This window comes from Haliaeetus albicilla, chromosome 27 (assembly GCF_947461875.1).
Source record: "Haliaeetus albicilla chromosome 27, bHalAlb1.1, whole genome shotgun sequence".
Lineage (NCBI taxonomy): Eukaryota > Metazoa > Chordata > Aves > Accipitriformes > Accipitridae > Haliaeetus > Haliaeetus albicilla.
Window position 1 is genome coordinate 10,855,913 of NC_091509.1, and position 19,073 is coordinate 10,874,985.

General features: G+C 41.7%; 1 protein-coding gene across 1 annotated transcript in view; it reads left to right on the forward strand.

Moving 5' to 3' along the window:
• The window catches only part of UBTD2 (ubiquitin domain containing 2), a 61,635-nt gene that overhangs the window by 18,590 nt on the left and 23,972 nt on the right, over positions 1 to 19,073 (forward strand). Inside the window, exon 2 of the mRNA XM_069772862.1 lies at positions 11,902 to 12,138. Within this exon, the coding sequence (XP_069628963.1) occupies positions 11,902 to 12,138 (237 nt within the window). The remainder of the gene's footprint in view (positions 1 to 11,901; positions 12,139 to 19,073) is intronic.

Consider the following 19,073-nt stretch of genomic DNA (forward strand, 5'->3'; position numbering starts at 1 on the left):
GCATCTAAAAATTGATACAGAAGTAATTTGTAATGAGTTTGAGATGGTCATTTTGTAATAAAAAACTACCTTGTAAAATAGAGCTTAGTAAAGCAGCAAGTATCATTCTAAGAAATACAGTTTCTTAGATTAATTTTTTAAATGTTTGCTTATGCATCTTTCACCTGTTCCTTAAACTGAGCAATTGCCTTTCCGTTTTCCAGATGGTACCTGTGGAACGTAATATGGAACTGTAAAATTAAATCATTAAGATAATGTATGTTTGGTATGTGTGTCAGGTAAGATTCCTATTTTCAGCTTATACTGAGCTCTTAATTAACTGATGAGCTTAAGTAGCTGAGATACAGTAATAGTGCATTTAGTTAATTGGATAATGTGAAACTTTATCCCTGCCAATAACTGTGACACTGGAATAAATTCAAGACATGGTGTTAGATCCTGTAACTAAGCTAATTTAATCATTGGTCATTGTAAAAAGAGTTACCAAGTTGGAGGCTTTTTTGTTCACTCCCTTCTAAAATTTGTGACTGCTGTGCGTGGCAGAAGTGACATGGCAAGCAATGCCATGTTCACCTAAGTATTCATTAGGAACATTAAATTGGCCATCTGTCTTGTGCATTATACCTTTTATTATACAGACTGTGTTAAATTTCAAATTTTGGTGGAAGAATTTAATGCAACATAGCCTGGTGCAAATTAACACTGTGGTGAGATGGGATCTGAAAATTGTGCTGACTTGTCCAGCTCCTCCTAAGCAATTTTACTTTAGGGGAACCCGATGGATTTCTAGGATCTCTGTTGGTTTTAAAATTTTCCTACGTAGCACTGAGCCGTAGTGGTGACCTGAAAAGTTTTGAATTATGTTAAAACTAGTTCTGAATCTCTGTGGTGCTGGCAGAGCTTGTTTCTGTTAGGGCACTGAAGTGCCCCTGCTCTTCCTTTGCTGTCCTTCCCCCTGACCCAGTGAATGTGCTAGAGCTGCAGAATTCTGGGTTTACTTGTAATAAAATAAATTCACTGGTGGCATCGTCCAGAAAGTCCTCTGAAGTTGCAGCATCATGTGTATACGCACTGCATGCGGGTCTGCTGAGGAGGGTGTGCTAGCTGGCTTTCAGCACACTTGCACCTAATCAGGGTGGAGCCAGCTGCACTGTTTAAAGAAAAATTAGCAGGTTAATATTTTTTATAATTCTGGCAGGATGAGAGATAAGGCTGCCTTTGATTTTTTTTTTAAATTTTTTTTTTTAAATGAAAATTGTGCTCATGTTGGAAGTACTCGTGGTGCGTTAAATGCAGACCAGATGTACAGCAGATGTCCCTGTCTGTCACTTACCGAACTCGGAGAATTTGTGATGACCTGGTGTAGTCAGTCTGTGGCTGCGTGACAGAGGCTGGCACTGGCCACGCTGATCCCATGGCTTAGGCCAACATAAAAGCAAAGCTTTGGTTTAAACGCCGCTGAGCCAGACCCTGATTTGTGCCTTGCTCAAAGAACTTGGCTGTTAGCGTGTGGAGAAGTATTTGCAGCACTTCCAACTGTAGATTTTTTGACGGGAGGGATATCAGCCTCCAGTAAACATCTTTAAATCTTTCCTTAGCAGTTCGTATAGATGCTTATTTTGCAGTGGTCAGAGGGAGAACATTATCAAGGAGGAAGGGGGCTTCTAAGCCAGGACAATGGTCATTTGCAGCTGGGAACACCAGATCTTTCCTTGTATTAAGTCTGTGCTAGCAGGTGAGGTTGGTCCGTGCTGGTGGTGTGGGGCAGCAGGCAGGTGCCCGTGTCATGGCAATACACTGGCATGGAGTTGACCCGCTGGAGGAACTTGTTGCTTCACAGTGTTATCTGATATGTCTAAAGTTTCCCTCTTAACTGAATTGAGGCGAAGATACAAAAAGGTTTTAGTACTTTAAAATTCAAGTTGCTGAGTTGCATTCGTCTTCATAACGGGAGACAGAAAGCACTGGGGTTTTGGTTGGGTTTTTTTTAGGTAAGCTCTGTGCAGCTTCCCACTGCATTCCCACAACTGTTTCCAGCTCTGCTGTGCTGTGTACCGTGCTTATTTTGTTTGCATGTGAGAGGCTGTGTTGATGCCAAGCTTTCAGCTGCAATTGAGTTTTCACTTAAGCTATGCTCAGCAGAAGTCAAAAGAAGCATGTACTTTAGGCAGCCTATCTCAAATAGAATATTTTTCATGTTGCTGACAGCTTCCTTAATGGTTCTTGTCACAGGTTTCCAGAAAGATAGTCGTGCACTGTAGATGGTACAGATTAAAGGTCTTGGTGCTTGCATGCCATGATTTGGGAAAGGGTAAATCTTTACCCTGTTCTGCATCTAGCTGAAAACCTGCTTCTACCAGAGGTAGGAGCAGTTTAAATTCTGGTGTAAACAGTGCTGACAGGTAATTGCGTTGATGTCTGTCCCTCGAAGCTGTTCCACCATAGCGCTGCTAGAACTTCACTGCAAGGCTGAAGCTAATGCTGAGCAGCCTGTATAACTACTGCTGTTCTTCCTACCAGCTGCAGAAGCAGAATTTGTGCCTCCAAGATTCCTCTGACAGGGTGCAACTGAAACAGATGGGCATCATCTGGCCTTTGCCCTGCCTGGCAGCGTTCCTGCTTCATCCGTGGTCACCCCTTGACTGAGGCACTAAGGATTTGAGGTGGTGGTGACTCTACAGAGGTGTTCGCTCCCTTAGATGTTTTTATCTGTCGGGAGGAGAGGTATTGTATCATGAGCTTAGTCGAGATGATCAAGAAATATTCTGCTTGTGCTTCCAGCGTGCAGCTGGGTGGGCAGGCAGAGTTCAGGAGTAACCACAAAGCTTTTGTAAACTAATAATAAAGCCATAGAATTAACGCTAGGAAATTGTGCTGAGCTTTTGGTGGGAGACCAATGAGAAAAACTTCCTTTGAAAAATACTGTTTGAAATGTTGAGGCAAATAACAGTAGAGAACTTCACAGTCACTTTGTTTGTGTTATTGCTCTATCTGAGACCACTTATCCAGAGCATTTATAACTGTCGGGGTTCACCGTACTGCTCTTGCAGCTCTGGGAGCAGAGGAATTGTCCTCATAAAACCTGCAGGAACAGACATGAGGCTGAAGTTCACCTCTTGCCAGCTGGCTCTCGGCTGTGAATCACACCTCACATTAGACAAAATACACTGATATGGTTTAAATTTCTGTGAAAGGCGACCTACGTTATCGCAGCATGTCCCAGCACAAAGCATGCATCAAGGCTGTTGGTAATCTGAATAGATCCTGTGTGTGTTGGGATGAGGTGGGATGTTTGGATCTGGTATATCATCAAGGAGTGGATCTCAAAGTTTGAAGGTTTTATTTGTCACTGCAATACTGCTGGCTTCTTTGAAATGTGAGGGGTGATGAGCGGCCTGGAAATAGCAAGCTCTCTTGATTTCTTCTGCAGTTCCTGTTGAAAATTATGGGAGAAATGGAAAATACAGTGTAATAGCTGGTAATTAGAGTCAATTTTCCTCTTTGTCCAGCACACTAATATGCCCTCATCCTCTCATGTGTTTTATATCTCATGCTGTGAAGCCTCTGGATTGACTCGGCAAAGATTTAGTGCCTTATGTATGCAGAGAGGTAGGGAGGCATTGTGCATGTATGACTTGTCCAAAGCTGCCTGTAATTACCACTGTAACTTGCATTTTATTCACTACAGTTTCTTCTGTGCAATTAACTCCATTTGGAGGAAGGTGTTGGGTAAGAGTTGAGGAGACATCTGGAGAAACAGGGAAGGTGCATTCCCTGCTCCTGCTCTGAGCAATGCTTCACGACATCCCTAGTGCCAGCACAGGTGAGCAGCGTCCGGGGGACACAGTGCTGTTTGCCTGGTTGGCTTTGAGCGTAGCGGTGGCATGAGTGATTGATGGCACCCCCTTTCCCCAGAGGGACCACATGCATCATTTAGCACCAGCACATGTCATGTCTGGCAGGCAGCTTACGTAGGAGTGCAAGCCTGGCTTTGAGTGATGGTGATCAGTCTGCTGTCCCCTGCTGGTTCTTCCCCTTCTCCATCTGATTTTTTTCTTTTTTCTTCCCTCCTTCAGGTAGGAGAAAGGGGAAATAAACCAACCAACCAGCCCCAGGGGCTGCTACTTGTGTGCAGATCCACCTTTACTAGGTTTGCTGCTCTAAAAAGCTTCACACCTCAAGTTTACTTCTTGTCTGGCTCAAAATCGACTGGTTTGCCTACACCTTTATAACATGGATTTGAGTCTGTAGCCTGGTGTTTTATTACACATCTGTTTAAAGACATAACTTGAATTTCTGTCAGGAAATGTAGTTTGTGTTCGTTTTGCCCTCTTCAATCTCCCTTCATGAAAAAGCCTAATACTTAGTTCAAGTATTGTCTGTCTGTCTTTCTATCTATCTCTCTCTCTGTCTACACACAGCATTTGGAAAGCTCATGTCTTTCTCAGTCCCACAGGGTCCCCAGAAATGTTACACTGCTCTGAATACTCTCAGGACTACACTAATAGATATTTCCTTTAGTTTTTGTATGAAATCTTGGTGCTCCTTCATTTCCTTGTTAGGAAAATTTAATTGTTCAGTGAAATACTTCATTTGTAAAGCTGAAAGTCTCTTATTACTGTCCGGGGACACCTCCTTTCCAAAATGCTGTTCTTGCCTTGCAAGAATGTAACCTTCGTAAGAAATAAAAATGCTGAAAACTAGCAATAAACAGATAAGATTCTGCCATTTTCCTGTTACTGTGTAAGCCTGTGCTACTTAATGTAATTCAAATTGTTTACTTCTTAGATGGAATACATTTCCCCCTGCCCCCTCCCCAGTTTTGCTGTTTTTCTGCACCTCTCCTTTGTACTGACTCTTCCTCCAAACACTATTGTAATTCGACTATTGAAAGGATTACACTAGGGAATGGTGGAAAGGTGATGATTAGGATGAACTGTATCTAGATACTGATACCAAATTACAAGATATGTTATGAGGAAATTGGAGCAAAATAGATTTAAAATGAGACTCATTTGATAGAGTAGAGTACTGATTGTGGGGAGGGAAACCCTTGGGACTATTACTGAAAGAAACTTTATGGGTAATAAACTGTTACTTTGCATTTCATTTGTCTTAAAAAATACATTGTTAGCAACTGATCCTCAACAGGGAAGCAATTTTGTAAAGAAAATATTTTTGATCATTAGTTCAATTTGTATAATATTTAGTTAGCATCTCCTGACTGTCTTCAAATAATTACCCATTGCTCTTTCTCAAATTGCATATCCCTGGGAGGATATAGCTTCCCCTGTTGAAGTTGTGCATGTCTACAGTTTAAGAAAACTGAACAGTAACTGCGTGCCACTTTCTCCTGGCTGGCCTCAGCCTCTGCAAGTCTTGGTCTGTGTTGTTTCCTTGACGGCTTATCATTTCTGTCCTCCTCCTATGGAGCTTGACAGTCATCAAATCCCATCTTTTCCACTGAGATCCATTCCTGAACATCTATGTCATCTCTCCCATTCAGACTGTTTCGGTGATTTTCTGTCCTTCCTTCAGCACTTCTGTTGGGTGCTCCTGCTCCTTTGCTTGCAGTTCATTCAAAACCTTTTTAATCTCTCAATGTTTAAGCAGTTGTTGTCATCTTTTAGGTATTTTCCTGAACAAAACAAAGAAAAAAAAACCAACCACCACTGAAAATATTACCAGATCTTGCCAGATTCTCCTCATACAAGTGTCATTTCAACACTTTGATGTTACCTTCTAACAGTTCCCTGTATCTGCTCTTAACTCGTGCCCCACAGGTTGAGGGTCCCAGGTTGAGGCCAGCCTTCCCCAGTGCTTGTTTTTTGTTGTGTGTCAGTCTTCGTATCTTGTCTGCAGAGATGGGGAAGCACAGAAAGGCCCTGTTCTTGCAGCTGCGGCACACAGCTGCTGGTGATGCATGAAGATAAACAGCTTTGGGCCTCCAGTCATAAAATGGAGCATGTCCAGTCCAAATGTCTCCTTCTGGGAACTGCACTGCCAGGCTCTCCATGCCCTGGGTGGGTTGTGTGTGCCTGGAGACTTTTCCAACACATGTTTTGGGCAAATTGGGAGTTTCTCCTGCCTCTTAGAAGAGCAGCAAAAGACTAATGCTACAAGCAACATATGCTTCTGTTCCAAAGGAAAAGGAAGAAATTCACTGTGGAGCACTTGCATGAATTTAACATGCCAAATTTTATTCCTGACATTATTTTAAGAAATAGGTGAAAGATTCTTGAAGAAATGGGGTGGGAGGGAAAAGCTCACGTGAGGCTGGCTGACAGCAAAGGAGACATTTCCCCAAATGCTTAAGTTTTAGGTGGATTGCTGGAGGTAACTCTGGGCTGAGGACCAAATCCTGTGGCCTCTCTTAGAGGGTTACCTGCATGGTCAATAACTGGGAAGAAGGAAAATCTAATTCACGATTGAAGCAAAGGTCCACCTGTCCTTCTCCAGAGGCTATAAGCTGTCTGATGTCTCATTCAGCTGTTGCATTTGTGTTATTTGGTTTGACAGTAAGCCCTTTGGGGCAGAAATATTATCCAATTTGATTATTGAGTGCTACAGTTCATGGGTGTATATAAACTAGGAATTACGAATGTGTTAGCTGGATATTGGCTTTTAGTATGAGACTCCTCTGTTACCAGCTGCTCCTACTCATCTGGTCTGCTTTGGAGGAGGCAGCAATAGTGTGATCCACAGTGATAGCAACGTAACAAACACAACAGCTGTTATAAAAAAAAAAAAAGTTCTACATAGACATTTTTTGCCATTCTGTTAAGAAACTGATTTAAATATCTGGATTTATCTGCATAAGCTCGCTCAAAAGAAGTGTAGATAACCTTACTGATTCCATTGCTTTGATGGGAAGCTGTGGGGAAGGGAAACAAACCTACATAATTCAGGTTATAAAATAGTCTGCAAGGACTGGAGAAATACTTCTTTCCTTGTGAAAAATAAGACTTTGTAGTTTGCCAGGAGCTGAGGTTAGTGGGATAGACAGTAGTAGCTACCTCGAGGATCCCTGGGTACTCCCCTGCCTGTGAAGGGAAAACACATTATATGCTGCTAAATCGTGCTGGTGGGATAGAAACAGCCAACTGCTTGTCTGCTACTGTTCTTAGGTCACTTTGAGGTGTTAAACAATCTAATAAGGGATGCTTTACTAGGGAAGGGGGCTTGAGCAGTGCTTGGATTTTGCATGTGTAGGGACACCTGCATGGCAGATGTGCTGGATGGGTGGATTCTGAGTTCAGACAAGAGTTGCCTCTCTCCTCGCCTGCTTCTCCATCACTTCTCCATCTCCTGCTGCACATCATTGCGACCCGTCTCCTGCCCCAGCCTCGTGCTGTATCCTAGAGTGCTTAACTAGATAGGTTGGGGTTTCTTCTATTATGCATGCTGATCCCTAGGAAGTTCGTTATGTAGCTAGTAATTATTAGGACTTCTTACCATCTTAGCTGTTGCTTCTGCTGCCATTAACCTGAATGGACCTTAGCAAGTCCTAAAAATGATGTTTGGAGTTTGTGCTCTGCCTAGGTGCAGTTCAGACAGGAGGGAAACAGAAATGGCACAGGAGGCATCTTTAAGGCAACTCTCTGGCTAGCACAAGTCCAGTATCCAGGAGGATAAAGACCATGTGTAATCTCTTCACAATAACCCCTCTGACCAGCCTAGGAAAATCCTTTTATAAGGCCACATAGTGGCCTGTATGGTTGCTCCTCCCTGAGAAAGGCAGCTCTTAAGCAAGGTCCTGCAGGTTGTCTGCAACTTTTTACCCCTCTTTGGGATCCACAGCACCACCTGAATATCTGTGAGCTATGGGAGCAAGAACAGTCTAAATTATTTTGAAGTGTTACTAATGTGTCAATGTTTTCTTTTTTGAAAAGTAGACTGTTTGTGGTCTTAAGATTTAATTTTGAATAAATCTCTTGCCAGAAATATCAATCACTGCCATCTATTGAGATGGGCAACTTTCAGTATTGCTTCAGAGAGAACATGTCTTTTTGGCATTTATAAAACTATTAATACTTTCAAGCAGGATATTAATAATTTCTTACTTATGTTGAAGTGGTGTAAGATGAAAAATTAATGTGGATGTTACTTTCTTTTCCAGATCTTGCAAGCTGGTTGTGCCTCTGATGTGCATGGTCTTAAATGAAGTCAACATTTTCTTTTGAGCCCTAGTTTACTTCCAAAGTGAGGAATATAAAACTAACATTGTAAATACTTGACAAAGTGTTTCAGACTGCTGATGTTTCATTGCCTAGTCTGACTAGTCTTTATCGGCCTTATTGCAGAAAAGGAAAAGTCTTTTGATGTGGTCCAAAACTTTGACTGCGGAAATTCATGTAGTGATGTTTCTCTCTAGTGACTAAAACGTGAGGTAGAAAGCAAGAGATTTGGGGCTTTCCATACATTAAGTTTTTTACACATCTTAAGTTTCTTGTATCCCTTCTGCTCCATCTATCCACGCAGCAAGAGAGAGATTAGTATTTCTTCATGGGGGACATAAAGCTTTTAGGGGATTCTTGAAGCACTTCTAATAAATGGTAAACGTGCTAAAGACCTTTTTAAATACTGGCTTGTGAAGCCAAGTTGTGTTTAAAGGCTTAGTACTGGGATGGATGGCTTGTTAAGAGTGGATTTGGCTTTAGAGGCATTTGTAAAGTCACTTTCTTCCTCCATCCTTTTTCCAACTTGAAAAAAAGAGTTTATCGCTGGGTTTATCATCACTGCTGTCTGCATAGGAAGGATTGTATCTCCAGGGAGAAGTTATTTGAGACTGTTAGGATCTCTGCCTCTTTAGTCTCTGCCCTGGTATTCTTGTCTAGTGAAGAGCAATATATTTGGACGCTGTCTTGGGCAATGGGGGAAGCGAAGGAGAGAAATGGCCTGTTGCAGTTTCTGCGGCTGTGCTGGATGACGGGCAGGCAGGGCTGTGTGCAGGAAACGCCGCCGTGCTCGGGGACTGCGGGGAGTGCCTTTAACCCGCTTTCATAATTAATGTTTGGGGAGAAGGAGAGAGCCCTGTGGGATAAATTAGCATTCATTGAATGTACATGCAAACAGATGTTAGCTGAAGTAGAATGGAAGAAAAGCTGCTCACTGACCCAAATTTCTTACAGTGTCCTGTTCAGTCTGTCTGTCTGAAATTTTCATGCTCTGACTGCTAAGCCTTAATAAGGAAACAATTCCTCGTTTAAGTGTTTTACCACATATGTTTTTACAATTTCATAATATACTGTTTAATGCATGCAGTCCATCTTGTCTGGGCTGCCTCATTCACTATTGTTCTAGACTGGACCATCATCGGCTCCCAGCTTGCGTGTGCTCAGCTGAGACTTGGACTAGTAATGGCTGGGCTTTGCCAGGAAACTTGGTGTTTTGTAAACACTTGGGTTTGCTGTTCTGAAATCTGTTAAATGGTCAGCACTTCTTTGAAAAGCAAATGGAAGCAGTCTCATGGAAGCAATCCCATGGAAACAAAAAGCAATAAATGTTTGTGGTCACTTGAAAGGATTCAGAAGTTTATTATTGTTAGTTTCTACATGGGATACAGAATAACAGCTGGAGTCATTGCATGTGTGCCATGTAATTGCCATTTGCTACTTTTAGTTATGATCTGACTTTGATTCCATGAACATACATCCTCTACTATGTTTTTTTTAATCTGAAGAAGGCTTATGCCTTCACATAGCTGGCAACGTCACCTTGCCATCAGGAGTTCTTTTAAATATCTTATTTTCAATGACTTAAGTCTTAGCTTCTTAAGTGTGAATGTCATTCTGAGTTATAAATTGAAGTAGGTAGTTCTTTGGTGATATGAAGTCAGATTGTATAAGGGCACGAGATGTAACCTCATGTATGTGTTTTCGTCTCTTTAAAGCCTGTGTGAAGTTGAAATGCCTGCTGCAACACCAAGCACTGATGATCACCCCTGAGACCCAATGCTCAGTGTTGAGTGCTGTTCTGAAAACTGCTGAGTGCATCAGTGGCAGAAAAAAAAAAATCAAGGAGGGAGAGGGAATATTTGAATTAAATACTATTTTTGCAAAGTGTTACAGCTTACCTGAAATGAGCATTTCTGATATATTGACGCTTAGTCTTCTCAGTCATGTCCCTCACCCCCACACACACTCTTTGGCATAAATATGGTTTGTAGTTAACTGTAGAAATACAGCGTAAGTCTAAATTAAGAACTACGAAGAATATTTAGGTATTACACTATTTTTCCATTGAAAACTGAATGCTGGAGTAAGATTGAGGAGAGATACAAGGTTTTTTGTCAGCTACTGTCAACTTTCTGCCAGAAAAATAAGAGGGTCTGGAGAAAGGACATGTTTCTTATTGTCTCTAAGGATGTACATGGGACACAGAATGCTAAATGTAAACTCTTGTGTTTGTGCTGGTGCTCTCCTGTCCTTGAAGACTAGCCAGGACCATCTGATAAGCAGCAGCTTTGCTCCACAGGCTTTGATATCGCAGGAGCTGTGGCGTCTTGTTCTTGTAAGAGATAGTTCGGCCTTGGTAGTATGGACGTGAGGTGACAGACTACATGTCTTCATGCTTCCCTGGCCTGACTGCAGCTGGGGTTCCTCTGCTCTCTTGGGATGTCAAGGGCTCTTCACAGAGAGCGTAGGAGAGGATGGCTCTCCAGTATCATATGTGGTGGGATCCTTAATTGACTTCAGTCCTGTGTAGCTTACCTGTCTTTCAAGAGCCTTTAGTACTCATCACCCAGTTTATATGACCTGTCCCATGGAGGGGCTGCTTATCTTCAGTTGCAAATACACTTAAATTTAGTTTAACTGTTGAAGGACACTTTATATCCTCTGGAGACATTTAAACCATGTATTCAAGGTTTTGCAGTATTGAGCTGTAGTGAGAACTGTTTCTGTGGTTTGTCACTGCTCTCTTCTGCAGGGTCCTGCTGCAGCGAGCTTCTCACTGCCAAGAGGGGGCTGAAGGAAATGGAGTTTTAACTCTTGCAGGAAGAAATTCTTCCCAGTGTGCGCTGAAGTTTGCTTCCTTCTTTTTCCTTTTCCTTTCCACAGAAGTTGAAATAACCCCTTATTCACACAAATGGAAGAGAAGGGGTTAGCACAGTCTTAGCAGTGCTGTAATTTAAACTGAGCAGGTAGTTTTAATCCACCAACATTATACCTATGTGATTATCTTAACTGGCTATTACACAAAAATAGCTGTAGTTAAAATGAAACAAATGCTTTTGTATTTATTGTGAATGAGGTAACCACTTTTTAAAGCTTGATGGATTCCTGGATTATTCTTTAGGGATTTCTGTCTGACAGTTCTACCTTTTTGCATCTTATTTGCCTTTCTACATGTACTTACTCTGAATTAAAAATGTTTAAAAGGAGGTGATGCAAAAAAAAAAAATTTAGCCTCTTAAAACTCTTGTATTAACAGAGCATCATGTTTGTTGAGCAGAGAGCATTGCCAGCAGCGTAGAGCGGAGGTCCAGATGCAGTGTGGTCTCACTGCACCCTGATGTTGGGGTAATGGGTATCTCGTTGTACTGCTGCTACAGCCGTTGAAAATGTCTGTGTCGGGTGCAAGTCTCCCAGCCAGGCATGGACAGCACGGGTGGAGGGGTGCGGAGTTACTGTGGTGCTTGGGGAGAAGTTGTGGGGTGCTCAGGGGTGTGGGTGAAATCAGCAAGCAGGAGGTAGCCCCTCAATTTTTCTAAGAGGTAAAACCAGCTTGGAGCCCAGGGGAAAGGAGGTGAAGGGCCTTGGAGGAGGTGGAAAAAAGGGATCAGGATTGCCCGAAAGTAAACTTTAGCTCCGTAGATCCTAAACAGAATAACCAAAGGGCACTTCGGTAATTTTGTGCTATTACCTTCTTTTAATTTCCCTTCCTCTTTCTCCTTCACAGTTGCTCTCGGTCGTAATCAGCCCTTGAAAAAAGAGAAACCGAAATGGAAAAGTGATTACCCCATGACAGACGGACAGTTGCGCAGTAAGAGAGATGAGTTTTGGGACACAGCACCAGCTTTTGAAGGTCGCAAGGAGATTTGGGATGCCCTCAAGGCTGCAGCGCATGCTTTCGAGAGCAATGATCACGAACTGGCACAAGCAATCATTGACGGTGCAAACATAACACTACCACATGGTAGGTTCATCTAAGATGGATGTGGCCTGTGAGAAGTGTAACAGCAGGTTAAGGCAAATGTGTTTTTAACCTGAAAAATCAATTGAGACATGTATGCAATAGTTTAAAATACCTGTATTTCAGTATGCATGTCTTCCTGTTTGGTGTTTCAAAGCAAAATCATGTTAGTGTGTAGAGGGACCAAGAAAAGCTACCTTTCTATAGTTAACCTAAATTTGAATGTACGATCTGGTACATTGTGTGATGCACAGTTTAAGTGTCTGATCTCTGTAGGCAATACTTGTGACTTTCTGTAATCTCTTGAAACACCTGGATGCTCGAAGGCACAATTTTCTTCAATTTTTTACAGCCTCCCTTTGTAAGGGAGTAAATTTTTTTCCCCCGATCTTACGGGTTTCTTTGGCATTTGAACTGCTGGGGTTTTTAAAGCTTCTTTTCTGAAGAATATGAAAAACTTTCCCAAAAACTTGGTGCTGGCAATCTGCTGTAAGATCTTGTATGAGATAAACTGTAAGCACTTATTTCAGGTGCTTTCCCCTTCACTCTGTTGTTCTGAATTCTGGTTGGTTTTGTGTTTGGGTTTTTGGGGGATTTTTTTTGTTTTTTTTCCCAAGCTCTGTTCTCCCTCACTCCACCCTTCTGAAACTAATCACTTCCCTTTATTCCCAATAGAAATACAGTTCAAATTCTCTATTTTAAAAAAATAAAAATAAAATTGAATGGATTTGTAGCTCCAGTAATGAGAAACAATCAGGATGAAATTAAAAACAAACAACCAAAAAAAAAGAAACCAACCCACCAAAAAAAAATCACCCACCAACCCGTAACAAAACACACTAAACTGAAGCAGGTATGTGTTCTGGTTAGGCTCTACTTGGTGTCCTCTCTTGCAGAAGGGGCATGAAGAGGCTTGCACCAAATAATGAACTTGTTCTCGACACGTATAAAAGACTTTATATATAGTGCTGACTAGGGTCTCCTGGGAAAGGAAAAAGGATGATTTGGAAGATCGTGTATCTTGCTTTCCAGGTTAACTAGTCTTCATGAGATTGGCTACCCATATTGCCTTCTTTTTTCTTTTATTGGTTGTGTTTAGGTCCTCAGTTTCCTTAAGAAGTCACAGTTGATCACATATTTAGTTTGAAAGGGATGGATTTGGGGATCTGTCTGTCTCTTGCCATACTGAAGTGTGAAACATTACTAGTAGTTGTGGCTTAACGTGTTGTTTTCCCCACTCCTGTTGAGCAGTCAGGATCTCTGAAACGTCGCCGAGAGGTGGAAACTTCCAGTGCTGCAACACAACCTGGCTTTTCCATAATCCATGGGCAGTCTATTGTGGTCCTCCAGATCGTTGTTTGTTTTCAAGGAGGTTTGTGTTTTGCTGGTTTGACTGATAATGAGGGTGTTCTTGTCAAGGGCGGTTATGCATACAGAAATAGTTTCTCTAGTAGATGTAGTTTTAAAGAGGAATTTGTCAATTATTTCCAGAACCTGCTAATGCCAGGGAGATCTCGGGTCTCCTCTTTGACAGACCTGTTGGAGGTCTGTATACATTCTAGGCCCAATCCATTGGAGAGAGAAGAAAAATTTCCCTGCTACAAGCTAATGTGGTTTTCCAAAGACAGAGGAAGGGGTCAAGTTGTCTAGCGTGGAACTGGTATCAGAAGACCTCTTTCTGCCTGTGTTTGTCATACCGTGTTTCTTTTTTTGCAGTAGTTCATAAAACTGGTCAGAATCTGGAAATTCTAAAGTACCTAGAAGGCTTCTAGATTTTATATATCAATACTGTATTTTAAATAGCATATTACATTTATTCTGTGTCCAGAAAACAACAGAATATTCTCCTTCTAAGTTGATAATGTTGCTGGATTTTTGTCCTTCCAAAACATCTACATTGCTGAGAATGTCCCAGAAGCAGCAGGGTGTTTAGGCAGCTCGTGAACTGGAGGGAATTGTATAGGTGAGAGGGGTCTGGCATAACGGATAACTGAATTTACTGGTAATTTTAAGTCATCATTCAAATAAATAGAAATAATATCTCAGAGATTGTATTTGCAGACCTAAGGTGTAGTTGCTGCATTGTTTTGCTTAGCTGCTAAAATAAAAATAGAGAGGTCAGGAAAACTCAGTGTTATATATGGGACAGGTTTAACAAAATACAGATTACCTTCCACTATGGTCTCTTACTGCTTATGTGAGTTGCTCTCCGGATCAGCCTTTAGCTTAGCTTAAAGAATTGTCTCTTAGTGTGTGAATGTTCACTCTCTGCAGTGACGGTCTGAGTCTGCTTGTGACCATATGCAGAAGATTGGTAGAAACATAATTCTTTTAGTAAATGAAAATTTGAATCGCGAGTATGCTTTTGCAGTGAGAGGGATATTATTTGTATAATGTGGTTATGGAATTTGATGAGGCCCCAGTAATGAGCTATCTTGATGGCATTAGATTATGTATTCAGTTTAAACGTTGCACAAGTGTACATACGAACAGCACTTCCAAGGGAAGTGTTAAATACATGGCATCAAGTCATGCAAAGAAGCTGTTTGACATGTTAGGCCCTGGCTTCCTCTCATTAGAGTGGCATAACAACTTGTAATTACAGAGGAGGATTTTATTCAAGTGGGAAAGTTTAAGCAGTTTAAGCCTGCCTGGAAGTTTAAGTCTGTCTTTGGGTACTGAGATGGAGTCACTTGTGTGTCCGTGTTCCTCGCTTACGAGAAGAGAGGATGTGTGATGTAGAGTTTCAACACTCCCAAATTTTGAAAACAGTGTTTTCTCAGTTTCTTGAATAACTGCTTATTAAGCTCAGACTTTATAGACATGTTTCAGGCTTTAAGTCCCAGCAGTTTCTGGTTGCAAGCAAAAATCTGAAACTGGGCAGATAACTCGCATTTCTTCTCTTTGGGCAGCCTGAGGAATGTAGATTGGATGCCGTGCCCTGGAAATTAGCCTTTTAATGTCACTGAATGTAATGCTTCAGGGGAAAGAAGTATGTGAACTCTTAAATTCGGCTTTTCAGCAGACAATTTGCTTGGGGTCCTGCCTACTACTGGCAGACTGTAGTCTGCTTTCTAAGGCCTACGTGCAGAACATTCAGAATATTTCAGAAATAAGTCAGGAATCAAACTTCTGTCAGAGGCTCTGTTGCCCAAGCCAGACCTGGCCTGAGGCTGGATTCCAAATACAGAGAATATTTTGAATATTTATCCAGGATCTTGAGTTTAGTACCCACAAAATTGTGTTACTTGCTTTTTATTCAACTTTCCGCTGGTGACACTTGTCTTGTGCATCAGCTGCTTGCATAGGTCTCTGTGCAATGTGACCTTTGCACTACAGAGAAAGCTGCTACTTTTAGAAATTCAAGTATTTCTTAGTCATCAAGCATTGTTAGTGCCATGTATGAATAGATTATGAGTAAAAGCCTCCCATTTGTGGGCTCAGTAATGCTTATTCTCAGCAAACTGAGCTTATCTCCAGCCAGGTAGAACAATCAAACTGTCCTTGTTCCAAGCGACACCAAAAACTTCCATGTTTTTGTTTACAAAAAACTCACTTTCTGCAAAAGTTAAAAAGGAGGTAAAAACAGTTGTTAATGTATATAGAGCAGCTAGATTTCTTAACTATCCAGTCCTCTGCTTACCTGACTTACACCACTGTCTAGGTTTACCCATGTAACTGCTGAGCAGTGCTGTGCCCCATGCAGGGTGGTCTGTCCTCCCACCCTGCCCTGGGCTCTGCACAGGGACCTGGAGCATGGCAGGGCATCTGTGTCACCTCTCAGATTCATCTTTTGTCCCCTTTTTATTGTCTGTAGCTGTTTACCTGGCCAGGCAGCAAATACACATCCCGTTCAGGCTGTGTCTTCCGTAGCAAAGTTAGGATGAGAACCAAAATGCTTGCAGAGCCTCCTGAAATAACACCTAAATGCCTGCGTGCAGTCTTGTCTCCTGGTCCACCAGAAACCCTGGTAGAAACTGCTTGGGGGTGCCAGGGTGCGCCCTTGGAGCTAGGGTTTGTTTCTTCAAATGGGAGGAAAAGGGAAAATTTACTGCTCGGGCTGTGCCTGAAAACACTCTGTATTTCCCCAAAGAAAGCAACTGTTGAGGAAGAGGACATGTAGAAATCAAATCAAGATATTTTTTTTTTCCCCTGAGTAAATAATTTGACAATGTAGCTCTGGCATTTTTTTTATGTGAAAACTTGTATTTGTGATGGGACATTCTTCCTTTGATTTCTTAGCTCACCAAAGAATCTTGATTCCTAAGGAAAACCAACGTCAACTAAGATAAATTCCTTTAACTCTGTTGAAAAAATGGAAAATTTTTAACTGATTTTTTCCTCTCATGAAGGAAGAGGTCTTCTGCAAAATGATGCAATACTATGAGACTGTGGCATTTCCTCTCATTTATTTTCTATGTGCACAACTGAGGCTTAAAAAAACCAAACCAAAGCCGTACATCTACATTTTAACTGTCCCTGTGTGGTAAGCATGTTGTGTATGTGTTCAAACTGTGTGTTACTTACAAAATTAAACCTTGCAGGAAGTGGAAAAGTGGAAAGAGGGGGCTGGGGAGTGAGTAAGGACTGACAGAGGTTTGCAGATACAGATTCTGGCCTAGCTGATGCTGCAAAAATAAAATTGCTTTTTTTATTCCAGAAACCTATAGGAAAGGGAGGAAAAAACAACTCTCTTCTTAACACTGCGTTCAGCCAGATATCTTACTTGTCTAACCTGTGTGAGGAAGACTCTAACCAATGTAATTTTTCTAATGGATGCCTTTTGCTGTCTTCTGCGGTTAAAAATAGCATGTAAGAAGTATTAAATAAATAAATAAGCTTATGGGATGGGCTTAGCACTTCTCATCTATCTTGGGTGCCTCTGTGGGATGTATTTAAAAATAGAAATAACGTTATTGCCAATTTATACTTTTTTCTTTTTCCGATGTCTTAAAGTAGCACATCCTCAATATTTTATTAATGAGTCCATTTAAATTTAATGAAGAACAGTTTTACATACTTCTCAGCTATCAAAAAGAGATGTTGGAGTGTGTAGTATTTTATTAGGGTCTGCACTAAATGTTAGTGTTGAGCTGAACTTGTCCTGAAAGTAGTTAATATTAATTGGAATCTGTCTGGGGTTAAGTGGAGTTTTTAAATTTCAGGATGGACACTTAATCCACTGTAGCATAGTTACTAGTATATTGGATTTAACTCCTTTAATGCTGTGTGAACGATAAAAGGGCTTCTCTGTTAAGCAGCAGCTTTGTGCTTGGGAGCAGTCAACTTCTGTGTGCCTTAAAATACAGCTCCTGTAGCTTGCAGCATGCTTTTTCAGTGAGCAGTCTTGCAGCACTGGCTCTTTGTGTGCAAGCAGACCTGTCACATTTACTGTGTGTAACACTTGAGATCCTGAAAAGTGGGGATGTGAGTATTTAACTTAAATGCTGGGGAAAAGTAGATGAAATTACTGAAATGTTCTTGCCATGAATAGAACATTTTCTTCCCCTTTGGGTGAAATACTCAACAGAAAAACATAAAAAAAAAAAAAAAAACCAAAAAAACCTAAAGCCAGCAGCAGTGGTGTAAAGGAAGGCATGTTTCGCCTCCGCTGTTTACCCCACCCCAGTCCGAACACAAATTCCTAATTCCAGCAAAACTTTTTTTTCCCTATGGAGCTGTAACTATGCATCATACTGTGATATTTGCTGCCTTTGGGCCTGATGTTTCCCTGTACTAAAGAGCAGCTTTTAATGGCTGTGCCTGCAGTCCTGCATCTCACTGCACGCCGCCTCCCCTTTGTGTGCTCTGGGGTTTTGGAGACTGTTGCTGTCTGAGAGGACACATTACATTGCTTCATGTACCTGCCGTCCTTTAGTGCTCAGCTGCGTCTCGGTACAGTACAGCCCTGTGGTTCAACAGGACTATCAGGATGCATGTGCTTACTGATCAGGTTGGGTAGTTTTGTTGGGCTGTTTTTTTGGTTGGTTGGTTGGGGTTTTTTTGTTAGCACTTAGCCAGTACTATGTGAGCACTTACTAGTTGTCCTAGATAAATAAAGTTACCCTCTGCTGCGTTGAAAACTCCATTTTTGTTTGTAAATGAAGGACTTGACGCTGTTGCTCAAGACCTTGGGATTGCAAGGTGGAGGGGAGAGAGGGTGCTAGCTAAAGCTGATGGAATGGTATGATTTGGGGTAAACAGGAGAGCAGCCCATAGCACGGGTGTGTTTGGCAAGATGTCAGTGTTGCTTTTAACGTTGATTGCATTCATTGTGCGAGAAGTCCTGAGGAGGTTTTTGTACTGCTTAGGTAAATCACTGGGAGTGTTGGAAGACTTCTGCTCCCTGCTGCAGCTGGTATTTCACCTTCTCTCGTTGGTCTCAAAGTAAATCAGAAGAATTATTGAAGCTTTTTTGGAAACAAAAGCTGTGCCTATGCTCAGAAGTGTTGGACGGGCACGCGGGTTATTGAGGGTGGGCATCAGTGTGCTGTGTTGCTGCTTAGTGCTGATGGACTGTTCATATGTTACCTTTATTAGGATGGTGTTTTATTAACTTTGCTCGGTGGATGCTATTACTTGTTTTCATCCCTACTGAGATTATTCTAATGTTTGGGGAAATTTCAGGCTGACAGGTTTTGCCTTGCTCTAACTTTTTTTCTGCAGTAGTTCTATGAAGAGTTTACATACCAAGATCATGCTGGTGTAAGAAATAGAAGATTTGCCTAAAGCAGTTGTCCCCAGTGTTTGGGACTGGATGGACAACACAGTCTGTACTGTTGGTAGAGGCAAACCATAAGCAAAATACCATTTTCTTCTTCCTTGCAGGGCTGAGGAACACAAATGGTGGGAAAGCTGAGCAGTATATGCCATCGATGTAAGTTAGTCATCCCAACCAGCCTCAGCCTTGCTTATAAGGAGAGGGTGTACAGACCTTC